Source organism: Gorilla gorilla, chromosome 18, assembly GCF_029281585.2.
Source record: "Gorilla gorilla gorilla isolate KB3781 chromosome 18, NHGRI_mGorGor1-v2.1_pri, whole genome shotgun sequence".
NCBI lineage: Eukaryota > Metazoa > Chordata > Mammalia > Primates > Hominidae > Gorilla > Gorilla gorilla.
Genome location: NC_073242.2, coordinates 35386147 through 35409439, shown reverse-complemented (window position 1 = coordinate 35409439; position 23293 = coordinate 35386147). Strand labels below are relative to the sequence as shown.

The 23293-nt window shown below is 48.6% G+C and overlaps 1 protein-coding gene across 13 annotated transcripts in view; it reads left to right on the top strand.

Annotated features, from left to right (window-relative positions):
* LOC129527637 (sorting nexin-29-like) overlaps window positions 1–23293 on the top strand; it is a 173974-nt gene that overhangs the window by 135110 nt on the left and 15571 nt on the right. For all 13 annotated transcript variants that reach the window (XR_008672650.2, XR_010131351.1, XR_010131352.1 and 10 more), the window contains one exon: window positions 18403–18466. Coding sequence is in view for 9 of the 13 variants with exons in the window: in XM_063699649.1 (XP_063555719.1) it covers window positions 18403–18466 (64 nt within the window). In the remaining 4 variants the exon portion in view is untranslated. The remainder of the gene's footprint in view (window positions 1–18402; window positions 18467–23293) is intronic.

Genomic DNA, 23293 nt, shown 5'->3' with positions numbered 1-23293 from the left:
TTAAGGCCAAAGATTGATTGACGGTAGTGGAATGAGACTTCGAAATTTAGTAGGAGTTGCTAGAAAAATAAGAAGGGGAAAGGTCCATGTTGAACCATAGAGATTTTCCATTTGACATCAATTGCTATTTGCTGTTCCAAGGAGGATAATTATGCTACCTGAGCTGAGATGCAGATGGGCCAGGCTCTTTTTGGACAATCTTTAGGGTAGGAGAAGCCCTCCCAGTGGTAGAGGAGGTTGACTTTTACTAGCCTTGCCTGGCATTCTTTGATGAGCTATGGTGGAGGTTAGGAAGGGCCAGGACTGAGGTGGGGGAGAATGCCACCTGGCTCTTGAGGCTGGGACCCCAGGCCTGATGCCCTCCTTATGGAAGTTCCATGCCAGGCCATGGGGAGACTCCATGATGGTGAGTGGCTTCCATGAGAAAAAGACAACTGGGCTGGACTTGAACATGGGAGAACCAAGTCAGCAGGTGCACCAGAAGGTGTCACGGCACCTGGAGGCTGGTTCTGGCTCCAGACTTGAACCTTTTGAGTCTTGGAGGTGCTGTGTTTTCTCTTTTAGGAGAGGGGTCAGAGGCATCCAAGCTTGTTGGGTGACTACTATATCTGGGCACTGTGCATGCGGGAACGTCCATAGCCTGTAGCTCTCTTAATACCTACAACAGCCCTGTGAGTTGAGTGATCATGTCCCTGTGCCCCGATGCCACAGCTGGCCATCAGGGAGGTTCAGTCCATTACGTAGAGTTATGCTGGTGGTGGCCGGTGCAAGGGTTTGAACCTAGACTGAGCCCTGAAGCCTCTGCTCCATCCATACGCACGAAGCTGTCCCTGTCTTGTTCGTTTTCTGTTGCTTATAACAGAGTACTTGAAGTTGGGTAATTAATAAAGAAAAGGAGGCTGGGCACAGTGGCTCACGCTTGTAATCCCAGCACTTTGGGAGGCCGAGGCAGGTGGATCACAAGGCAGGAGTTCAAGAGCAGCCTGGCCAAGATGGTAAAATCCCGTCTCTACTAAAAATACAAAAATTAGCTGGGTGCTGTGGCAGGCGCCTGTAACCCCAGCTACTTGGGAGGCTAAGGCAGGATAATCACTTGAACCTGGGGAGCAGAGGTTGCAGTGATCCGAGATCGCGCCATTGCACTCCAGCCTGGGCAATAGCGTGAGACTCTGTCTCAAAAAAAAAAAAAAAAGAAAGAAAGAAAAGGAATTTATTTCTTAGAGTTGTGCAGGCTGAGAAGTCTAGAGTTGAGAATTTGTATCTGGTGAGGACCTTCTTGCTGGTGGGGACTCTCTGCAGGGTCCTGAACTGGCATAGAGCAGCAGATGGGGAGGGGACTGAGTGTGTGAGCTCAGGTCTCTCTTCCTCTTCTTAAAAAGCCATCACTCCAAAAATGGGCCCACTCCCGTGGTACCCCATGCATCCATTAACTCATTCATCCATGAGTGCGTGAATGGTTCAATACACTCATGATTGCCAAGCTCTCATGACGCAGTCACCTGTTAAAGGCCCCACGTCTCAGTACTGCCACTGGGGCTTAAATTTCACCGTGAGTTTTCGAGGGGACAAACATTGAAACCACAGCAGCCCCCTGTCAGTGCCCTCACTACAGCACTAGTCCTAATTGTCTACATCTGGGACCCTCATGCATGCACCATGAAGCTGCTGTCATCTGGAGCAAGGAGGGACATGGTGAGTAGGGGATGCCCAGCAGTGCAGACTCTGGAAAGCTCCTGCAAGAAGGCTCAAGGGTTAACCTGTTTAGCTTCCATTGCCCTCATCTTTTTTTTTTTTTTTGAGACAGAATCCTGCTCTGTCATCCAGGTTGGAGTGCAGTGGCACAATCTTGGCTCACTACAACCTCCGCCTCCCAGGTTCAAGCAGTTCTCCTGCCTCAGCCTCCCAAGTATCTGGGATTACAGGCGTGCACTACCACGCCCACCTAATTTTTGTATTTTTAGTAGAGACAGAGTTTCACCATGTTGGCCAGGCTGGTCTTGAACTCCTGACCTCGTGATCCACCCGCCTTGGCCTCCCAGAGTGCTGGGATTGTAGGTGTGAGCCACCGTGCCCGGCCCTCATCTTTAAAATGAGTGTGATCTCACTGTCCTGCCGTCTGCACTGGGCAAAGTGAATACGGAGGCTCCGACCCTAAGCTGGACCTCTCACTGGATGCTGAGCTTGCGGGGAGGTGTTTCAGAACTGCAGCTCACGTGTCTAAAGCTGCAAATGGCTCTCAGATGACTCTCTTCCTGCATCCCTGCTTGGAGATACTTTCCCCTGAAGCTCCTGAGGCAAGAGAGAGGTGGAGGCATCCTTTATTTCCTGGGGTGAGGCAGCCCTTCCTCCCATGTGTCTAAAGTCTCCTGCAGCCCAGCATGTCGTTCCCCACTTAGTCTGATTAAAGACTAATTTTCTAGCTCTGAAGGTGGAACTTAGAACAGACTTTTTCCTTTTCTCCAGGTGAGTGGGTTTTGCACAGATGACTCAGACCATAGACTGTGATGAACACAGAAGCAAGACTCCAGCTTTTAGGGCCACCTTTTGGCCTGCTGAGCTCTGTGACGAGGAAGGGATGGATGGCCTTTTGCTAGGGAAGAGCAGGTGTGGTGGCTGGGCTGCTTGACTCCCTTTGGTTTCTGAAGGCTTAGTGGTTGGGCTTGCGGTGAGACAAACGCCCAGGCTTTTAAAAACACCCTGCTCCAGGGTGGTCAGTGTCACTTCACACAATGCCTTGGTGTCTAAACCAACCTCTGGACTACAGCAGTTGTATCATCCAGTTTTCTGTTGACAGTCTGTGGACCTGAGCCCTTTTAAGACAGTGTGGTGGCCTGAGGAAACAAACCTGATTATTAACAAAAAATGGTGTTTTCCTTTTTTAATTTTTTTTTTTTGAGAAAGGGTCTTGCTCTGTTGCCCAGGCTGGAGTGCAGTGGTGCGATCATAGCTCACTGTAGCCTCAAACTCCTGGGCTCAAGCAATCCTCCTGGCTCAGAGTAGCTGAGATCACAGGTGCACGCTACCACGCCTGGCTAATTTCTTATTTTTTGTAAAGATAGGGTCTGTAGCGAGCTATGTTGCCTCGAACTCCTAGGCTCAAGTGATCCTCCCACCTTGGCTTCCCAAAGTACTGCGATTACAGGTGTGGGCCAGAAAGCAGTGTTTTTCTGAGGGGGCCAAGGTCTTAATACAATGGCATGTTCACAAGGGCTACTGAGGCGATCTGCTGCATGCCCCTGCACCCCAGCAGGATGGTGGTTTATCTTGACAGGTGCATGCACACACCTGTACCCTTCCACCCCTGCACCAGTCAGCTCACTTCCCTGCCCAGCACTCTGCTGTGGCCTCGTTCTGCACTTTAGCACAAAATCCATGTTTTTGCTGTGGCCTGCAAAGCCTGCCTGATGTGACCCCTGCTGCCCTTTGCCTTCCATGACCTGTGTTTGTCACTTGCCAGCCACACCGGCCTTTGAGCCGTTCCTCGGACTTGCCAAGTTCCTTCTTACCTCAGAGACTTGAGGCAGGCTCCTCCTTCCCTCCCTGCACAGGAGTCCACTTAGCAGACTTCCCTTTACGTCTCAGTGACACAGTGGGGAGGTTCCTGGCCCCTTCCCACTGCAAGGAAAGCAAGTGCCTGCTTCCAGCCTCCAAGATGGCAGGCAGCAAGGAGAATGGGTCGGGAATGGCTTTGGGCATAGCCACCCAGCAGAGCTTGTTTAGTTGAGTGTGATGGAGAGGTCACCTAGACTGAATGGTGTGGGTAGCAGCTGGCAGGAGGCATGAGAGTCACTTCAGATGGTTTAGGAAAGCCTGAGTGAGAGCGAGAGATCTTCAGGAGGCTGCTGGGGTAAAGCAAAATCATGGGAGTATGGAGAGGTGAGATTTGAGAGTGTGTGTGGGTTGCTCCCCCAGATCCGTGTCACCTGCTTCTCTGAAGATCTGAGGTGGGGCGTGTGGTGGGGGGGTCTAGGAAGCACTCACTGCGTAGCAGTGAAATGCACAGTCTTCATTCTGGAGCAGGGCGTCCACAGACACACCCACCCCGTGGTCATCGTTCCCAGGGCTCTGCTGGCAGAGGATGCACACAGAGGTTGTGCGCAGAGGTTGCAGTGCTTTGCAAAGGTCCAAAGCTATGTGACTGCTGAACTCTGGGAGCTCTTGGAGTTTACTGCTGGGTGAAGCTGGGTCAACTGCCCAACTGTACCTTCCCCTCCCTTCGTAGGAGACAGGGTCAGGGTGGAGGAAGGGGAGCTGCCAGCTGCCAGTCTGTCCTGAGAGTGCCCAGTCACGAGCCACAGGTGCTTCCTTAAGTTTGGAGCTCTGTTCTGGAAGCAGCAGTCTGCTCCTGCCCCCACCTCCCCTCCCTCTTAAGTTTGAATCAGAACAAAGGCAGTTCTTGGTGAGGAGGCAACTCAGAAACAGGGAGCACGGCAGCCTTCGGGCACCTCCAGTGTCATCACTGCGTGGCTGCTGAGGTGGAGATCTGGGGCTGATTTAGTCCCATCCACGTGTATTCACGAAGGTGCTGCCATCAGGCAACGTACTAGGCTGCATGCGTGAGGGAAACGCAGAAGACATGGGTGGAATCCTGCTCACAAGGGACTCGCCATTTAGCCGGGGAGGCTGTGAAGTGAATGCCGAAGACGACAGCAGCCCCAAGCGGGAGAAGTGGCTTCATCTCGTGAGGTCCAGGTCTCTTCTGGCAAGACAGCTTGTCTGAGCTGGGTTTTCAGTGTGAGGTTCGAGTGAAAGGGTGCTAAATCCTTGAATGTCAAAACCCACTGATTGTTCGGTTTCCAGTTATATTTTTGCTCCAACATCACTGGTCCTGAATAGCCTACTGTCCTTAGCTTAGAAGTGCAGGTACCTGCACTGGGTACAGCTGGATGTATAACTGCCATTCCCTTCGGAATGGAGAATATTTCCCCTGTATTCCACATGTTAGAGATCACCTCTGCACTGGATTCATTGGAGCACCTGGAAGGAGGCCTGATGGAAACCACGCTGCCTGGGACAGCGTGGTGGACTCTTGAGTCTCAGGAGATCCACGTGATTCCCATTGTGTTTGTCCAGTTATGCTCTGAGTGTCTCTTGTTGCTCCGCATTTCTGGGCGTTGCTTGCCTTAACTCCAAGACTGGGCAGCATCCTCTGCTTCCCTTCCCTGCTCTCCAGGACTGAGGAAGTGGATTGAGCAGTCACTCCTTAGGCAGGCATTAGCACGGCATCTTTCATTTTGCAGATGCCTAATCTCTTTTCACCATTGAATCAGCTCCATAATTTGGGAGGTTGTCAGGAGGTGCCGTCATGCCCATTTCAGAGGTGGGGAAACTGAGCCTCAGAGCAGACAAGCCACACATCCATGGCTGCAAGGGAGGTAGAGTCGCCGAGCCGGGCTGGAACCTGGCCCCTCCTGACTACATGGCTCCTGCGTTCTGTCTAAGGATGTTCTGGTTATTTCTCGAAGTGTCAGGTGCAGAGTAGGATGGCGCAGAGTTGGTGAGATTCACTCCGGGTGTGAGATCTGCCTGCACCCTCTCAGTGGCTGGCTGCATCTAATTAATTGCAGATTATGTGTGAGAGTCTGTTTGAGAATTGCCCGTGCATATGATACCACAGCCTGAAGGGGAAGGAAGCTGTGCAGCTCCGCGTCCTCATTATTTATGAGTATTTCACATGCAATTAATCTTCCTTGCCACCAGTTAACCCCACCACTCCACTGTGCATGAGGCCAGTGACAACAGATGTTGGCCTCGCAGCCCCAGGGGCCATGGCAGACTCGGGGCTTTAGACAGGTCGGGGTCATATCTCTGCTGCTTGCATTTGGCCGGCGAGCGGCCAGCGGACAGGAACAGATGATGAGGACAGCTAATGTGCCACATTCACTTGCAGGAGCCAGAAACTGGTAGGGCTCATCTGCTATTCCTGATGAATCACAGCATCTGAGAGCTGGAAGGATTCTAGAAGATGAGCTTGTGTAACCTCCGCATTTTGTAGATGTAACATCTGAGACCCAAAGTGGGTTTGAAATGCCATGCCAGTTAGAGGCTGGGCCCACAGTCCTTGTCTGTTACTTGCCGTGACATCACATGTCTTTGCTTATAATGTCATTTTTCTCATCCTGTATATCTCCCACCTTGCTGGCCACGTTGCCTCCCGTGCCAACTCAGTGTAGGTTCCACATAGCATATGAGCTGTGACTCATTTGGTTACAAGGGACAGAAACCAGCTCAAGCCAGCTTAAGTAAAATAAGGGAATAATATCTTCCCCTAACTCCAGCATCCAGAGGTACAGCTGCAAGTAGGCGTCCCTGAATCCCAGGGTTGGATGGTTTTCAGGTCTACCCCTGAAGGGCTCTGTTAGGAGGAGAGAGGTGCAGAGAAGCACACGTCCATGACCTGTGGCCAGGCTGGCTTTGCCCCAATCCTGTTGAGGCTCTGTCTCTAAAATGACATGATGGTCTTGAGAATGTTGATTTGTGCAGAACCAACATGGAGCCCTGGCCTCTTCATTCTGAGATCCCATTTGGGAGACAGTGAGTATCACTAGGGTTATGGGTTCCAGTGTCAGATGGCCCGTGTTTCAGTCCCGGTTCTGTGTCGTCATTCCTTTTTTTTTTTTATTTTGTGTTTGTTCTTCTTGAGACGGAGTTTTGCTCTGCTGCCTAGGCTGGAGTGCAATGGCATGATCTCAGCTCACTGCAACCTCCGCCTCCTGGGTTCAAGCGATTCTCCTGCCTCAGCCTCCCGAGTAGCTGGGATTACAGGTGCCCCCCACCATGCCTGGCTAATTTTTTTGTATTTTTAGTAGAGATGGGGTTTCAGCATGTTGGCCAGGCTGGTCTCAAATGCATCATAATTCCTTTGTAATTTAGGGCAAATCACTTCATATGTCTCAGTTTCCTAATCTATAAAATGGGTTTGATTCTAAACACCTGCTTTGTGGTGTGATTTGGAGGGTCAAATGAGATAATTGACACACAGTTTCACCCTGTGCCTGGCACTCGGCTGGTGCCCTGCTAGCAGTTGCTATTAGGAACACTTAACTTCTCTCTGTCTTTCCATCTGTGAAATGGGGGATGACACCACCAGTTCCATGAAATAAAGGACTCGCTGGTTCCTTTAGTACAGTCGAGCCCAGACCTAGCCTTCAAGGTTGGCAGTGGATGAAAAATTGCCCCTGGCAGAAGCTGAAGTCCGTCCCTCCCCCTCCGTTGCTTTTTCCTTCAGCCCCCCTCGCTGCTTTCACTGCTGCTGGGGTTGTCTTCTTCTTGGCTGGGAATCCCATCCTATCTGTGGTAGGGACTGGATTCTCCTCCACAAGTACCAAAGGAAGAAAGTGGGTTTCTCAGTCTCCCTAGGGTTTATAGACCCATGCAGCTTTGAGAGCCAGGCCAGTGAAACCCCAGGCAGGGATGGGACACAGCAGGGTCAGACATGCTCTGACCAGAGAAATTCAGGGGAGTTTTTGCTGCCTCTACTGTATAGCCCAGGCCTTGCCCCTGGATTGCTCCACCTTGATTTGTGTGTGTGTGTGTGTGTGTGTGTGTGTGTGTGTGTGTGTGGTGCTGGGTACTAAGTGGAATCACTCTGTAAAGGCACATAGGACAGCCTGTTATTCACAAGAGCTCATGTGAATATCTTTGCAGAATGTGCCATCTCTTCTTGGAGACCTACTGATTTTGTGTTTTGCAGTGAAGAATGGGTAGGCTCCACTATGCACGGTTTCACATTTATCTGGAGCCATCTAATTAACACCTGTACTCCACTTGTCACCTGAACCTGGGCCTTTGGCGGGTTTCTGCAATATGTTCCTCCTCGAGGCCTTTCTTTGTGAAACATGTGTGTACCTCGCTTGCAGCTCTCTGCCCACTGACGGAGAAGTGAGTGAGCCTCTTGTGTAATTGATGGATAAGCCCTCCACTGCACCCCGCAAGAGGAGTATTCTTAGGGGAGCAGCTGTCTTCCTTTCCACCCTCGTCCCACTCTCCCTAACTGCTTTTTCAACTGGATCAGTAAGGATTTAGTGTTAAACAATATTTGGAGTCATTGTGGTGAAATAATCCAAATTGACCATGCCAGGTGATGGAGACAAAGATATCTGCCATACTAATTTCCAAACTCTTCTGTAAGTGCAATATAGTGATTTTGAAAAACTCTGTCTCCTAATTGTGGGAAACAGTTTGGTGGATCCTTAAAACGTTAGTGGAATTACCGCATGTCCCTGTAATTCCACTTCTAGGTACACATCCAAAAGAACTGAAAGTAGAGACTCAAACAGGTAACTATGCACAAAGGTTGATGGCAACATGATCACAATCTCCAAAAGGTGGAAACAGCTCAGTATAAATGTCCATCATCTGAAGAATGGATTAACAAATTGTGGCATATCCATACAGTGGAACATGATTCAGCTATAAAAGGAATGAGGGGCCGGGCGCAGTGGCTCATGCCTGTGATCTTACCACTTTGGGAGGCCAAGGCAGGGTGGATCACTTGAGGTCAGGAGTTTGAGACCAGCCTGGCCAACATGGTGAACGTCATCTCTACTTAAAAAATACAAAAATTAGCCGGGTGTGGTGGCGGGCACCTGTGGCCCCAGGTACTTGGGAGGCTGAGGCATGAGAATCACTTGAACCCGGGAGGCAGAGGTTGTAGTGAGCCAGGATCACGCCACCATACTCCAGCCTGGGCCACGGAGTGAGACTCCTTCTCAAAAAAAGAAGGAATGAGGCACTGATACATGCTTCAACGCGGACGAACCGTGGAAACAGGCTTAGTCAATACATGCTTCAACGCAGATGAACCGTGGAAACAGGCTTAGTCAATACGTGCTTCAACGCGGACGAACCGTGGAAACAGGCTTAGTCAATACGTGCTTCAATGCGGACGAACCGTGGAAACAGGCTTAGTCAATATGTGCTTCAACGCGGACGAACCGTGGAAACAGGCTTAGTCAATACCTGCTTCAATGCGGACGAACCGTGGAAACAGGCACGGTCAATACGTGCTTCAACGGGGACGAACCGTGGAAACAGGAGTGGTCAATATGTGCTTCAATGCGGACGAACCGTGGAAACAGGCGTGGTCGATACGTGCTTCAACGCGGACGAACCGTGGAAACAGACGTGGTCAATACGTGCTTCCACACGGACGAACCTTGAAAACCGGCTTAGTCAATACGTGCTTCAACGTGGACGAACCTTGAAAACCGGCTTAGTCAATACGTGCTTCAACACAGACAAACTGTGGAAACAGGCTTAGTCAATACGTGCTTCAACGCGGACGAACCGTGAAAACAGGCTTAGTCAAAGGAGCCAGGCAAAAAGACTCTATTAAAAAAGAAGACCACGTAAGAGATGATTCCATTTCTGTGAAGCATTGGAGTAGGTAAATTCATAGAGATGCAATGTGGATCAGAGGTTGCCAGGGAGGAGGATGAAATGGGAAGAAATTGCTTAATGGGTAAGAGGTTTTGCTTTGGAGTGGTAGAAACGTTCTAGAACTGGATAGTAGTGATGATTGCACAACATTTTGAATGTACTAAAGGCCACTGAATTGTTCACTTTCAAATGGTTAATTTTATGTGATATGAATCGTACCTCAGTACATGATTTTTAAAAAACCTTCAGTTTGGCGGGGCACGGTGGCTCACAGCTGTAATCCCAGCACTTTGAGAGGCTGAGGCGGGCGGATCACAAGGTCAGGAGATTGAGACCACCCTGGCTAACACAGTGAAACCCTGTCCCTACTAAAAATACAAAAAAACTTAGCCGGGTGTGGTGGCATGTGCCTGTAGTCCTAGCTCCTTGGGAGGCTGAGGCAGGAGGATCGCTTCAACCCGGGAGGCGGAGGTTGCAGTGAGCCGAGATCGCGCCACTGTACTTCAGCATGGGCGACAGAGGGAGACTCTGTCTCAAAAACAAAAACAAAGCAAAAAAACTTTCAGCTGTGCCACCGCTCCCCACCCCCTTCTCACTAGCCAAGTAAGCCTTTCGCTTAGTTCCATTGCTTCTACTGCTGGAAGCAACCTCTACAACTTTGTGCTTTTAATTCTGGTGAGTACTCCTTTAAAGCTAAAGTGCTCATGATGCCTTTTAAAAGAAGACTTTAGATAGTAGATATACAGACCACCTTTTTTTTTTTTTTTTTTTTGAGATGGAGTCTTGCTCTGTCACCCAGGCTGGAGTGCAGTGGCACCATGTTGGCTCACTGCAACCTCCGTTTCCTGGGTTCAAGTCATCCCCTGCCTCAGCCTCCCGAGTAGCTGGGATTACAGGCGCCTGCCACCATGTCCGGCTGATTTTTGTGTTTTTAGTAGAGATGGGATTTCACTGTGTTGGCCTGGTATCGAATTCCTGACCTGACGTGATCCGCCCACCTCGGCCTCCCAAAGTGTTGGTATGACAGGTGTGAGCCACCGTGCCCGCCCTAGAGACCACCTTTTGATGCCTTGATATGAAATGAGAACATATATGTGGAAAGGTATAAAATTAAGAGACACCCTCGACCCTCACCTGAGTTACTGCTCCTAATAAATTCACGCATACCTGAGTGCTGTGTTTTCTAGCCTTCTGTGAGTGGCACAGGCAGGGTAGGGATGCTCGGACTCTCTGTGGTCTCTGATTTAGTCACTTCGAGGCTGCTGGGGGAGTTCCTCTGGGATGTCCATTCACTGTCCCCTGTCTGCCTCCATTAGATCCCATCTCAGGCCCCTTCCAACTCTACACTTCTGACATTCACTGATGTGGGTGGAACGCTGCTTTGTAAAAATGGCCGTGCAAGTGTGTGCTAATTACCTTGACATTTCCAAGCTGCTTGGTGCTCAGAACTCATACTTTAGGACAGGAGGCTCACAATAGTGACCCACAGCGTGATCTCTTGGACCTGTGTGGTAAGAACCTCAGTTTACAGTGTTTAAAAATCAGATCTGTGTAAAAATGTGACTCCTGGCTTCTCTCAACAACTCAGGACTGGTGGCAGCCATGTCCCCATGTAGACAGTGGATTGGAGGCAGGGACTGATCGTTAGCTGGGGTCCTCTCGTCCCACTGTACCCTGTGAGGACTTTGCTCCCTGGAGGCCCTGTCTGTATCCGCTTTTGGGATGCCTGCCTTAAGGATTCGTAGTGCAAATCTTTATAAACGCTCACTGTGTGTGTTTGTGTTTGAGAGTGCGCACATGAACAAGAGAGAGAAAACCAAAAAATTACAAATCTGGAAAAGTTAGTAAAGATCTAGAACCTTATCAAGATCTTGCAAGGGGTTTTTCTTCTGTACCTTGTGACTTTCTTCCATTTTCCATCCCATTCCCATGAGTGCCTCACATTTGTGTTTTCTGTTTTGAGATTATAATTATGTAGAAACCATAGTTCTAAAACTGGAAAGGGCCAGAATTTAATCACACTTTTGATTTTCCAAAAGAGTACAGAGAAAGACTGGGAGAACTGCCAGAGGCCACACCCTGGGAACTGGTGTGAGTCCTGAGGCTGTGCACTGCCTCCCAGGAGCCGGGCTGGGCCTGGCACTGCCCGCTTGGGGGGACAGGCCTTCAAGCAAGCTGGACTAGGTGTGGGTCCTTGCCTGGCCACTTCCTGGCTGTGTGGCCTGAGGCAAGTCACTTCCCTTCTCCCGGTCTCTGTTGCCTCATACAGACAGCAAGTGTAATCTTGCTTGCTTCTCAGAAACCTTGTGAGAATTACATGAGATCGTGTATTTCAGGTGCCTCTCACATTGCTGGGTGTGTATGAAACAGGCAGTGCATGGTAACCACTGGCCATCTGAGCCCTGCGAAGGGGTCTTGGGACATTTCTTCCTCCTTCATCTTAACAAATTGAAAAGAACAGAAACTCTGGGTGGGCTAGGGGAGGAGGGAGGCAGGAGAGAGAAACAGAACGAAAAGTTAGAATGGGCCTGAGTAATTTAAAAGTTATATTTTAGAGCTCGATATAGTTTATCCTTTCTTTTGGAGATAAAAGGAAAGGGAGTGGGTAGGCAGACAAAGATATAAAAAGCAGGATGTTAAGTTTGAAAAATGATGATGTAGGTTAAGTCCATCCCCGTAGAGGAACATTCTTTATTTGTGCATGTGCCCTCATGAGCTCTGTCTTTAAATATAGCTGAGTATGGGCCCCAGGGGAGTGTTTGTAAAGGCTCTTTGAGGTCTTTGGAAAAAGATGCTATATAAAGCCAGGGAGTTATTGCACAGATCTGTGTATATATGTGAGAGAGTGTGTGTGCGCACACATGCGTCCACACGTCACCCTGTCTAGTCATCGCAGTCAGCAGTCTCTTCCCTTTTTAATTTTGAAAAGGCAGTTGAAGATCAATTAGTCTCAGGATAATTTCCCCCTGGGGGGCCTTTAGTGGCTGAAGAAGAGATGCCTCTCACCCCTCCCTTGGCGTCACTGTTTCATTGCTTTATATAGCAGCCTCCGAGGCCGTAATCATTTGTGTGAATGGGCCTGTGCGTCATCTGGCTGTGTGTCTGTGTTTATGTTTGGGTCCCTGGGGACTGGAGGCTGGTCCCTGCTCCACTGTTGTTTTTGAAATTGAGCATTCATGTGGTCACTGCCGAGAAAGGAGGGGAACGGTTTTGTAGGCTCGTCCTGTTTGAGGTCATGGTAATGATGTATGGGACCGTGTCCCCTCCTCCCCATGCCTGTCGCATTCCCGAGATGCATAATGGAAAAAGCTCAACGGGAGCCTGAATCTCTGTCACTGGGGCAAGAAATTACAGCTGTGAACCTGCTGGTTAGTGTTCTGTGCCGAGGCCTTGAACTTACGATTAACGTGGTTGACGTTTCTGTCCAGCTCATCCCATGCTCAGTTCCTGGAGCTGAGGGTGGCGTTTTAGCAGTGGGCGACTGTCAGTCATTCATTTGTTTATCAATTCACTTACGCATCTTACCTTTGATCATTCACCAGGTCTCACGTGTGTCCTGTGCTGGGCACTGGGGCCCCGGTACTCAAGGGACCCACAGGCTTGGGGGTGGAGCTTTGGTGGGCAGAGGTGCAGATGGGCACCTCTAGCCCAGCGGACAGTGTGCTTTCGTGGAGGTGCATATGAAGAGCAGTGGGAATCACTGAACTCTACTTGGATTGTTTGGCTGTGAGGACACAGAACCCATGCCAATTTACAACACAAGGGCACAGAACCCCATAGGGGCTCCCCAGAGCCTGGGAGCCGAGAGTCCTGCAGAAGCCAGCGTGGCCATTCGTGCATGACTGCTTTATTCCCTGTGGCCATGCGGTCACTGCAGGTCGGCCCGCACTTCTCCCGCTGGCCCCTGGGTAGCCGCCTTGGCTGTGCTCGTGCAGCAGGAGACTAAGGCAGGAATGAGGAGTTCACTGAGTCACCCCAGGCTACAGGGCTCTGTAGTAGCGCCTGACATTTCCAACACCTGCCGCTTTGCTAGACTCGGCACTTTCTCTGTGGCTGAGTGGGCTTTCCTTGAAGGGCTTTGCTGGCTCCCCTTTTTGGTGGCCCTCTGCCTTGTGGCTGCATCTGCGTTTGTCTCTGTCCAGGCCTCTGTACATGGTGACAGAGGAGCCTCCAGCTGGGGGTCCTGGGCCCAGTTTAGGATTTCATTTAAGGATGGGTTTGTTTGTTTATTTATTTATTTATTTATTTATTGTTTATTTTTTGAGATGGAGTCTCACTCTGTTGCCAGGCGGGAATGCAGTGGCGCGATCTTGGCTCACTGCAACCTCCACCTCCCTGCAACCTCTGCCTCCCGGGTTCAAGCGATTCTCCTGCCTCAGCCTCCCGAGTACCCAGGACTACAGGCATGCACCATCACGCCTGGCTAATTTTTGTGTTTTTAGTAGAGACGGGATTTCACCATGTTGGCTGGGATGGTCTCCATCTCCTGACCTGAAGTGATCCGCCTGCCTCAGCCTCCCAAAGTGCTGGCATCACAGGCATGAGCCACTGTGCCCGGCCAGGATGGGTTTATTAAACTGGTCTTTTGAGCACTTGGCTTTCGGCAAGTCACTATTTCAGTGTGTCTCCACAGTCACCGTGGTGGAGTGACTTGGAACTCTTTGCTCTTGGGCCAGATGCCTCTGTCGCCACCTTCCTTCGCATCTCTTGTCAGGCTGTGGCACATCTGAACTTCTGGAAGACTCTATATGATGGGCTTGGTTTGAGTCAGTAGCTACCCTTGGTCTCACTGATTACAAGTGGGGTGGGTGGGACTGGAGGCCTGTGGAGTCTGAGTCTCTGAGCGGAGGCAAGAGTAAGACAGGGCAGGCCCATGGACTCCCACGACTGCTATAGCCAGCAAGCCCCAGCTGCTCAGAAAAGGCGCTCCCCAAGCAGAAGCTTGAAGGACAACCTGGAGTGAGGGAGGGGGCCAGGCCTTCCAGACACTGGGAAACAGCCTGTGCCAAGACACAGAGGCACGAGAGAAGGAGAGTGTGTTCAGTATGGTTGGAGTCTAACCAAGGGGGAGCAAAGGAGATGGGCAGAGGCTGGAGCGGCAGAGAGGACATGGGTCTGGAGCTCAGGAGAGGGCCTAGGTAGAGATGTGGGTGTGTGCAGGGTGGAAGCGGTGACTGAACCCTCGGTATAGATATAGCCTTATATCCACACAGCACCACTGAGGCCGGGCTCCAACTTTTTCATTGCCTATCATCTCTGTTATTAATAATTAAAAAAAAATTTTTTTTCTAGGCGGAGTCTCACTCTGTCACCCAGACTGGAGTGTGGTGGCATAATCTCGGCTCACTGCAATCTCTGCCTCCCAGGTTCAAGCAATTCTCCCGCCTCAGCTTCCCAAGTAGCTGGAATTAGAGGCGCCTGCCACCACACCCAGCTAATTTTTGTATTTTTAGTAGAGATGAGGTTTCACCATGTTGGCCAGGCTGGTCTCGAACTCCTGACCTCAAGTGATCCGCCTGCCTCAGCCTCCAAAGGGCTGGGATTATAGGCATGAGCCACCGCGCCCAGCCTAATTTTTTAAAAATTTTAACTATATGACAAAAATTGTATGTACTCAGGGCATACAACATGATGATTTGATGTATCTCTGTATTTCGTAATGACTACCACAATCAGATGAACATATACGCCACCTCCCTGAGTGAACTTTTTTTTGTGTTAATGTGTGTGATGAGGACACTTAAAGTCTGCTCTCTCTTCAGATTTCAAGTAAACAGTACCATAGTATTGTTAGCCAGAGTCCCCATTGCTGTCATGAGATCTGCAGAACTTACTCATCTTCTAACAGAAAATTATAAGATGTACATTTTGGCCAGCATCACCCATCTCTCTCACACCCTCATGTACATACATATACATATACATCATATACATATATATCATATACATATACATCTATGCAGTGGAATAATATTCAGCCATAAAAAGAGAAGGAGTCTGAGGCAGCAGTGGCCCTCCCGCTGTTCCGTTTCTCTCCGTCTGCAGTGTCCTGTGTGGGTACAGCCAGCAGCCCCAACTGATTGGCACAGTGTCACAGCAGCTGCAGAGCTGCCTTCAGCCCTGAATGAAGAAGGCTGAGAGTGGGGCATGGAGGGAAGAACTTGCGATGTTCTCCTAAGATGGGCTGGCAAATGTTTTCTGGAAAGGGCTGGACAGTAGATATTTCAGGCTGTGTGGGCCCCACGGTCTCTGTCAAAACAACTCATCAAAGCAGTCTTGAACAATACAGAAATGGGTGGGTGTGGCCGTGTTTAGGGAAAGCTTTACTGGTCCCTGCTTTATCCTATGAGGTTGGTGATACCAGCAACCTTTTCCAGTGGAAGGAGCTGAGAAGCAAGGATGATATCATTTGCTGGGACCTCAAACCGAAGTGTGAGGGACATGATATTCAAAGGTAGATCTGATTAGAAAACTGGTGTTCAAGGCCGGGCGCGGGGGCTCACGCCTGTAATCCCAGCACTTTGGGAGGCCGAGGCAGGTGGATCATGAGGTCAGGAGTTCGAGACCAACCTGGCCAACATGGTGAAACCACATCTCTACTAAAAACACAAAAATTAGCCAGGCGTGGTGGCAGGCGCCTGTAATCTCAGGTACGTGGGAGACTGAGGCAGGAGAATCACTTGAACCCTGGAGGCAGAGATTGCAGTGAGCCGAGATCACACCACTGCACTCCATCCTGGGTGACAGAGTGGGACTCTGTCTCAAAAAAAAAAAAAAAAAAAAAAAAAACTGATATTCTTTCTACACTGCCAGTTTACTGCCCTGAGGAGCTTAAAGTTCCACAAACAATGGACCAGTTTTTTTTTTTTTGCGTGTGCGTTAGATGTGCCCTTGATGTGCAGATACTATAGCAAAATTATTATTTCCTTAGCGGCGTTGGTCTTTTGTTTCATGTTAAGAAAGATGGCATATATGTTTGTTCAGATACTTACGTAGTTTTTATTGCTTCACTTCACATATTTAAACATTATCGTACCAGAAATGTATTTCAGTACATTACAGGAGCAGAGATTCATTGAAATCTGGTGTCTTACTTCCTAAATGGTTCCTTGCTCAGCTGCATTTGTGGATGAATCCATCCTGTCCACAGCATTTTCAATGCTGCTTTTTATCTTAGATCAGTTTCCGTTGGTTGAAATTGACATTCCCCTGTGCTCTTGCCTGGTTTTGTGGTTCTGTCTTCTGAAGCCAAGCAAGGAACCAATGTTGAGATGGATGGTCGTTTGCCTTTCAGCCATAGGAGAGGGGACCCCCCCCAGCATGGCCAGGCTCTGCAGAGGCCACAGTGCAGGAGCGCTGCTCTGTTTCACTCGAAATGTGAGCTGTGGCAGGTCATAAAGAGGAAGGAAATCACAATGATAGAGACTAAACAAATCATGGGCGGCGCGGCTCAGGGGAGAGGAGAGAAAATTACATGTTCGGGAGCTCCGCTGCTCGTGTGTGTCACTCGTGCTTGGCGAAGTATAATATTTACCTGATCTGTGGAAATCACCCCGATGTTACCTACCAGCTTTACTGCCCAAAAAGAGTCACAAAAGAGCCAATGAGGCAGCGAAAGTGAATGTGTGTTCAGGTTCAAGCCCGTTGAAAGAACATTTTGGGGGGCATGCCAGCTCTCGGTCCCTTTCTTTCTCCACCGTTAATCTGAACATGATGTCATAGCTGTGTGGGGAAGGCGGAAGGTCTGACAGCTCGTCTTTCTATGATGGATTTTTAAAAGATTCCCACTATCAGAGTACTGCTTTGGCTGCACTTGTGATATCAGTCATTTTGATGTTGATAAAAACACAGGTGCCTCGTCCAAGAGGCTGGAGATGCACCGTGTATGGGACCGGGGAGGGCAGGGAAGGGTGAGGCCAGGGTGATATAGTGGATCGGGTCGGCATCCATCGTCCTCTGTTTCTCACAGGTGGCTCCTATGCAGTGATTTGGGCTCCTGCAAGGGGGGCTTGTGGCTGAGATCTCTCTCTCTTTTTTTTTTTTTGAGATGAGGTCTCACTATGTTGACCAGGCTGGTCCTGAACTCCTGGGCTCAAATGATCTCCTACCTTGGTCTCCCAAAGTGTTGGGACTACAAGCATGAGCCACCGTGCCCGGCCTACATCTCTTAAGGCTACTTGAGGCAGTACTTGCCAGGCAAGCATTGCTGTCTCTGAAACTTCCTGGGAAACAGTTTTTTCCTCCTAGAATTTCCTCCTGGAATATAACATTTTCAGCTATGAGGTCTGAGTAGCAGCACTGGGGACCCCCTTCTCCCATGCCTGCAAGGCCCAGAACCCAGATACCTGGTCTTCCAAATGCCACATCGCTCTCTGGGGCTGATTTCCCATATTGCCGGTGGTGATCTTGTTTCACACTTCAGAAAATTCTACTATCTAGTCTGCTGCTCTAGGGCATAGATCATTTAAAAAATCCTTTTTATTTCTCAAGGTTGAGGTATACAGGAGCTCAGTAAATCCCCTAACTCTTGAAAATATGCCCAGTTTAACCTACCATACGGCTACCTTATCTCCATCTTCCTATCTTCTGCTGTTGCATTTCTGCAAAGACTTGTAGTGATACTGATCAGTAATACTTGCTAAATGCTATTCTGTGCTGGGCACCATTCCTAAGCATCTCACTTACATATTGTCTTACTGAATTCTTACAACACTTCTAGGAGATAGTAACTGTTAAGATCTCATTTTATAGATAAGGGAGGTGGTGCTCAGAGGGGGTTGCTAACTTGCCTGAGCTGCAGAGGCAGGATTTGAACCTGGGACCTGACTTCAGAGACTGTGCTCTAAAATCCAGGACCCTGATCAGCCGAGTCTCTTAGACTGTTATAGGAGTTATTTTTGAAAGGGAAAAGGGAACTTATCTAGACAAGTCATCCTTGATAGCATATAATCCAGAGAGGTGAGGGCATGCTGTAACAGGCAAGACCTGCCAATTAATCTTGACTTTGTTTTCTTCCCTTAGGTGAACTGCGCCAGGCCATTGTGGCCATGATGAACAGGAAGGATGAGCTGGAGGAGGAGAACAGGTACTGTGATTTTCAGGCTTGAGGAATAGCCTCTTTCTTTGACATTCTGCCTCTGGGGAAGACAGAATATAACAGATGAGGGACATTTTGCTTTCTTGGCAAAAATTGTGACTGGCTATTTCTTATTGTCAGGGATGTGCCACTGTGGTATCTCTCTTTACTGTGGTATCTCTCTTTTGCCTGATACGTAAGAAAGAAGTGAGAACCTTACGATAATGGCAACTTCATAGATCAAGCAAAGAATTTGGTAGAGCAATCATTAATTCTTTTTTAAAAAACAGCCTTTATTGATATTTAATTCGCATACACTATAATTCACTCATTTAAAGTGTATGGCCAAGGCAGGTGGATCACAAGGTCAGGAGTTCAAGACCAGCCTTGGTGAAACCCCGTCTCTACTAAAAATACAAAAATTAGCTGAGCGTGGTGCTGCGTGCCTGTAATCCCAGCTACTCAGGAGGCTGAGGCAGGAGAATTGCTTGAACCCGGGAGGCGGAGGTTACAGTGAGCTGAGATTGCGCCATTGCACTCCAGCCTGGGTGACAGAGCGAGCCTCTGTCTCAAAAAAAAAAAAAAAATAAAATAAAATAAAAAAATAAATGAAGTGTGTAATTCAGTAGTTTTTACTATATTCACAGGAGTTAACATCAACACAGTCAATTTTAGAACATTTCATCACCCCCGAAAGAAGTCCTATACCCTTTAATTATCACCTCCTTAGCCTAGGCAGTCTTTTTTTTTTTTTTGAGATAGTTCTGGCTCTGTCACCCAGGCTGGAATGCAGTGGCGCGATCTCTGCTCACTGCAACCTCCACCTCCTGGGCTCAAGTGATCCTCCAGCGTCAGCCTTCTGAGTGGCTGAGACTACAGGCGCATGCCACCATGCCTGGCTACTTTTGGTATTAGCCTGGCTAATTTTGGTATTTGCTGGGTCAAATGGTATTTCTGGTTCTAGATCCTTGAGGAATAGCCACACAGTGTGTGGCTATTGAGCAGAATGGTTGAACTAATTTACACTCCCACCAACAGTGTAAAAGCATTCCTATTTCTCCACACCCTCTACAGCATCTGTGGTTTCCTCACTTTTTAATGATCGCCGTTCGAACTGGCATGAGATGGTATCTCACTGTGGTTTTGATTTGCATTTCTCTGATGACCAGTGATGTTGAGTATTTTTTCATGTGTCTGTTGGCTGCATAAATGTCTTCTTTTGAGAAGTGTCTGTTCATATCCTTTGCCCACTTTTTGATGGGGTTGTTTGTTTTTTTCTTGTAAATTTGTTTAAGTTCTTTGTAGATTCCGAATACTAGCCCTTTGTCAGACGGGCAGATTGCAAAAGTTTTCTCCCAATCTGTAGATTGCCTGTTCAGTCTGATGATAGTTGCTGACCAGGCTGCAGCATCACAGGTTGATCTTGGACTGCTTCGCTAGCAGTGACCAAGGCTCTGTGGGCGTGCGACCTGCTGAGCCAGGAACGGGAGGGAATCTCCTGGTCTGCCAGTTGCTAAGACCGTGGGAAAAGCACAGTATTTGGATGGAAGTGTACCATTCCTCCAGGTGCAGTCTGTCACAGCTTCCCTTGCCTAGGAAAGGGAAATCCCCTGAACCCTTGCACTTCCTGGGAGAGGCAACACACTGCCCTGCTTCAGCTCACCCTCTGTGGGCTGCACCCACTGTCCAACCAGTCCCAGTGAGATGAACCAGGTACCTCAGTTGGAAATGCAGAAATCACCTGTCTTCTGTGTTGATCTCACTGGGAGCTACAGACCAGAGCTGTTCCTATTTGGCCATCTTGGAAGTGACTCATCTATTTTTATTTATTTATTTTTGGAGACCGCTTCTCTCTCTGTCACCCAAGCTAGAATGCAGTGGCACGATCTTGGCTCACTGTGGCCTCTGCCTCCTGGGTTCAAGCAATTCTCCTGCCTCAGCCTCCCAAGTAGCTGGGACTACAGGTGTGGGCCACCATGCCCAGGTAATTTTTGTATTTTTGGTAGACACAGGGTTTCACCATTTTGGCCAGGCTGGTCTCGAACTCCTCACCTCAGGTGATCTGTCCACCTCAGCTTCCCAAAGTGCTGAAATTACAGGTGTGAGCCACTGTGCCTGGCTGAACATTGCCCTTTAATGTTTTAAAATGTAGGTTTTATTATTGTCTACCTATGCTGAGGCCAACAAATTAGGAGACAGCTGTCATTGAAAAGGTAGTTTGCAGCTGGGCGTGGTTGCTCGCGCCTGTAATCCCAGCACCTTGGGAGGCTGAGGTGGGTGGATCACTTGAGGTCATGAGTTCTAGACCAGCCTGGCCAACATGGTGAAAGCCCGTCTCTAGTAAAAAATACAAAAATTAGCTGGGCGTGGTGGGGGCACCTGTAGTCCCAGCTACTTGGGAGGCTGAGGCAGGAGAATCACTTGAACCCGGGAGGCAGAGGTTGCTGTGAGCCAAGAGTATGCCACTGCACTCCAGCCTGGGCGACAGAGCAAGACTCCATCTCAAAAAAAGAAAAGAAAAAAAAGATCAACGCACAAACATCAGCCACATTTCCATAAACTAACAATAAACAATCAGAAAGTAAAATTAAGAAAACAATTTCACTTCCAATAGAACAAAAATAAATAAATTTAACCAAGTAGGAGTAACACTAGTGCCCTGAAAACTACAAAACGTGGCTGAAAGCAATTATGAAGACCTAAATAAATAGAAAGACGATGTCACATGTTGATATGGTTTGGCTCTTTGTCCCCACCCAAATCTCATCTTGAATTGTACTCCCATGATTCCCACGTGTTGTGGAAGGGACCCGGTGGGAGATAATTGAATCATGGGGGCAGTTTTTCCCGTACTGTTCTTGTGGTAGTGAATAAGTCTTACAAGATCTAATGGTTTTATAAGGAGAAACCCATTTCACTTGGCTCTCATTCTCTCTCTTGCCACCGCCATGTAAAAAATGCCTTTCGCCTTCCACCATGATTGTGAGGCCTCCCTAGCCACGTGGAACTGTAAGACCATTAAACCGCTTTCTTTTGTAAACTCCCCAGTCTTGGGTATGTCTTTATCAGCAGCACGAAAACAGACTAATACATGTGTTTATGAATTAGAAGACTTAATATTGTTAAGATGATAATACTATCCCAAAGTGATCTATGGACTTGATATAATCCCTATGAAAATCCCAGTGTCCTTGTTTGCAGACCTGGAAAATTCAAACCTAATATTCACATGGTATTGCACCCAAGAGCCAATCTTGAAAAATGAGCAGAGTTGAAGACTCACACTTGGTGATTTCAGAATTTACTACAAAGCCACAATACTCAAAAGGTGTGATACTGGTATGAGGATAGGCATATAGATTAGTGGAATAGAATTGAAAGTCTGGAAATGACCCATACATCTATAGTCAATTGATTTTTTCTTTTGAGGCAGGATTTTGCTCTGTTGCCCTGGCTGGAGTGCAGTGGCGCAATCACAGTTCATTGTAACCACTACCTCCTGGGCTCAAGCAATCCTCCCACCTCAGCCTCCCACATAGCTAGTAGCTGGGAGTATAGGCACGTGCCACCACACCTGGCTAATGTTTTTTGTTTTTAGTAGAGATGAAGTCTCGCCATGTTGCTGAGGCTGGTCTCAAACTCCTGGGCTCAAGCAATCCTCTCACCTTGACCTCCCAAAGTGCCGGGATTACAGGCGTGACCCACTGCACCCAGGGTGGTCAGTTGGCTTTTTGTTGTTGTTTGTTCGTTTGTTTGTTTTCGAGATGTAGTCTTGCTCTGTCACCCAGGCTGGAGTGCAGTGTTGAATTCTTGGCTCACTGCAACCTCCACTTCCTGGATTCAAGCAATTCTCCTGCTTCAGCCTCTCGAGTAGCTAGGACTACAGGCACCCACCACCACGCCTGGCTAAGTTTTGTATTTTTAGTACAGACAGGCTTTCACCATGTTGGCCAGTCTGATCTTGAACTCCTGACCTCAGGTGATCCACCCACCTCGGCCTCTCAAAGTGCTGGGATTACAGGTGTGAGCCACCATGCCCAGCCAGTGAATTGGCTTTTGACAAGCGTGCCAAGGCCATTCAATAGGCGAAAGAACAGTTTCCCTCTCTCTCTTTTTTTTTAAATTTCAGTAGATTTTGGGGTACAAGTGGGTTTTGTTTACATAGATGAATTATATAGTGGTAAATTTTGAGATTTTAATGCACCCATCATCACCCAAGTAGTTACACGTGTACCCAACATGTAGTTTTCATCCATACCCTCCTCTCATCCTCCCCCTTCTGAGACTCCAGAGTCCGTTATATCACTCTGTATGCCTTTGGGTACTCATAGCTTAGCTCCTACTTATAAGCGAGAACATACAATATTTGGTTTTCCATTCCTGAGTTACTTCACTTAGATTAATGGCCTCCAGCTCCATCCAAGTTGCTGAAAAAGACATATTTTTTTTTCTTTTTTTTGAGATGGAGTCTTGTTCTGTCATCCAGGCTGGAGTGCAGTGGCATAATCTCGGCTCACGCAACCTCCACCTCCCGGGTTCAAGCAATTCTCCTGTCTTGGCCTCCCAAGTAGCCGGGACTACAGGTGCACACCACCATGCCTGGCATATTTTTACACTTTTAGTAGAGACAGGGTCTCGCCATGATGGCCAGGCTGGTCTTGAACTCCTGACTTCTGGTGATCCACCCCCCTTGACCTCCCAAAGTGCTAGGATTACAGGCATGAGCCACTGTGCCCAGCCTAAAAGACATAATTTCATAGAACAGTCTCTTCAACAAATGACCCTGGGACCATGAGATATCCACATGCAAAAGAATGCGATTGGACTTTGAACTCA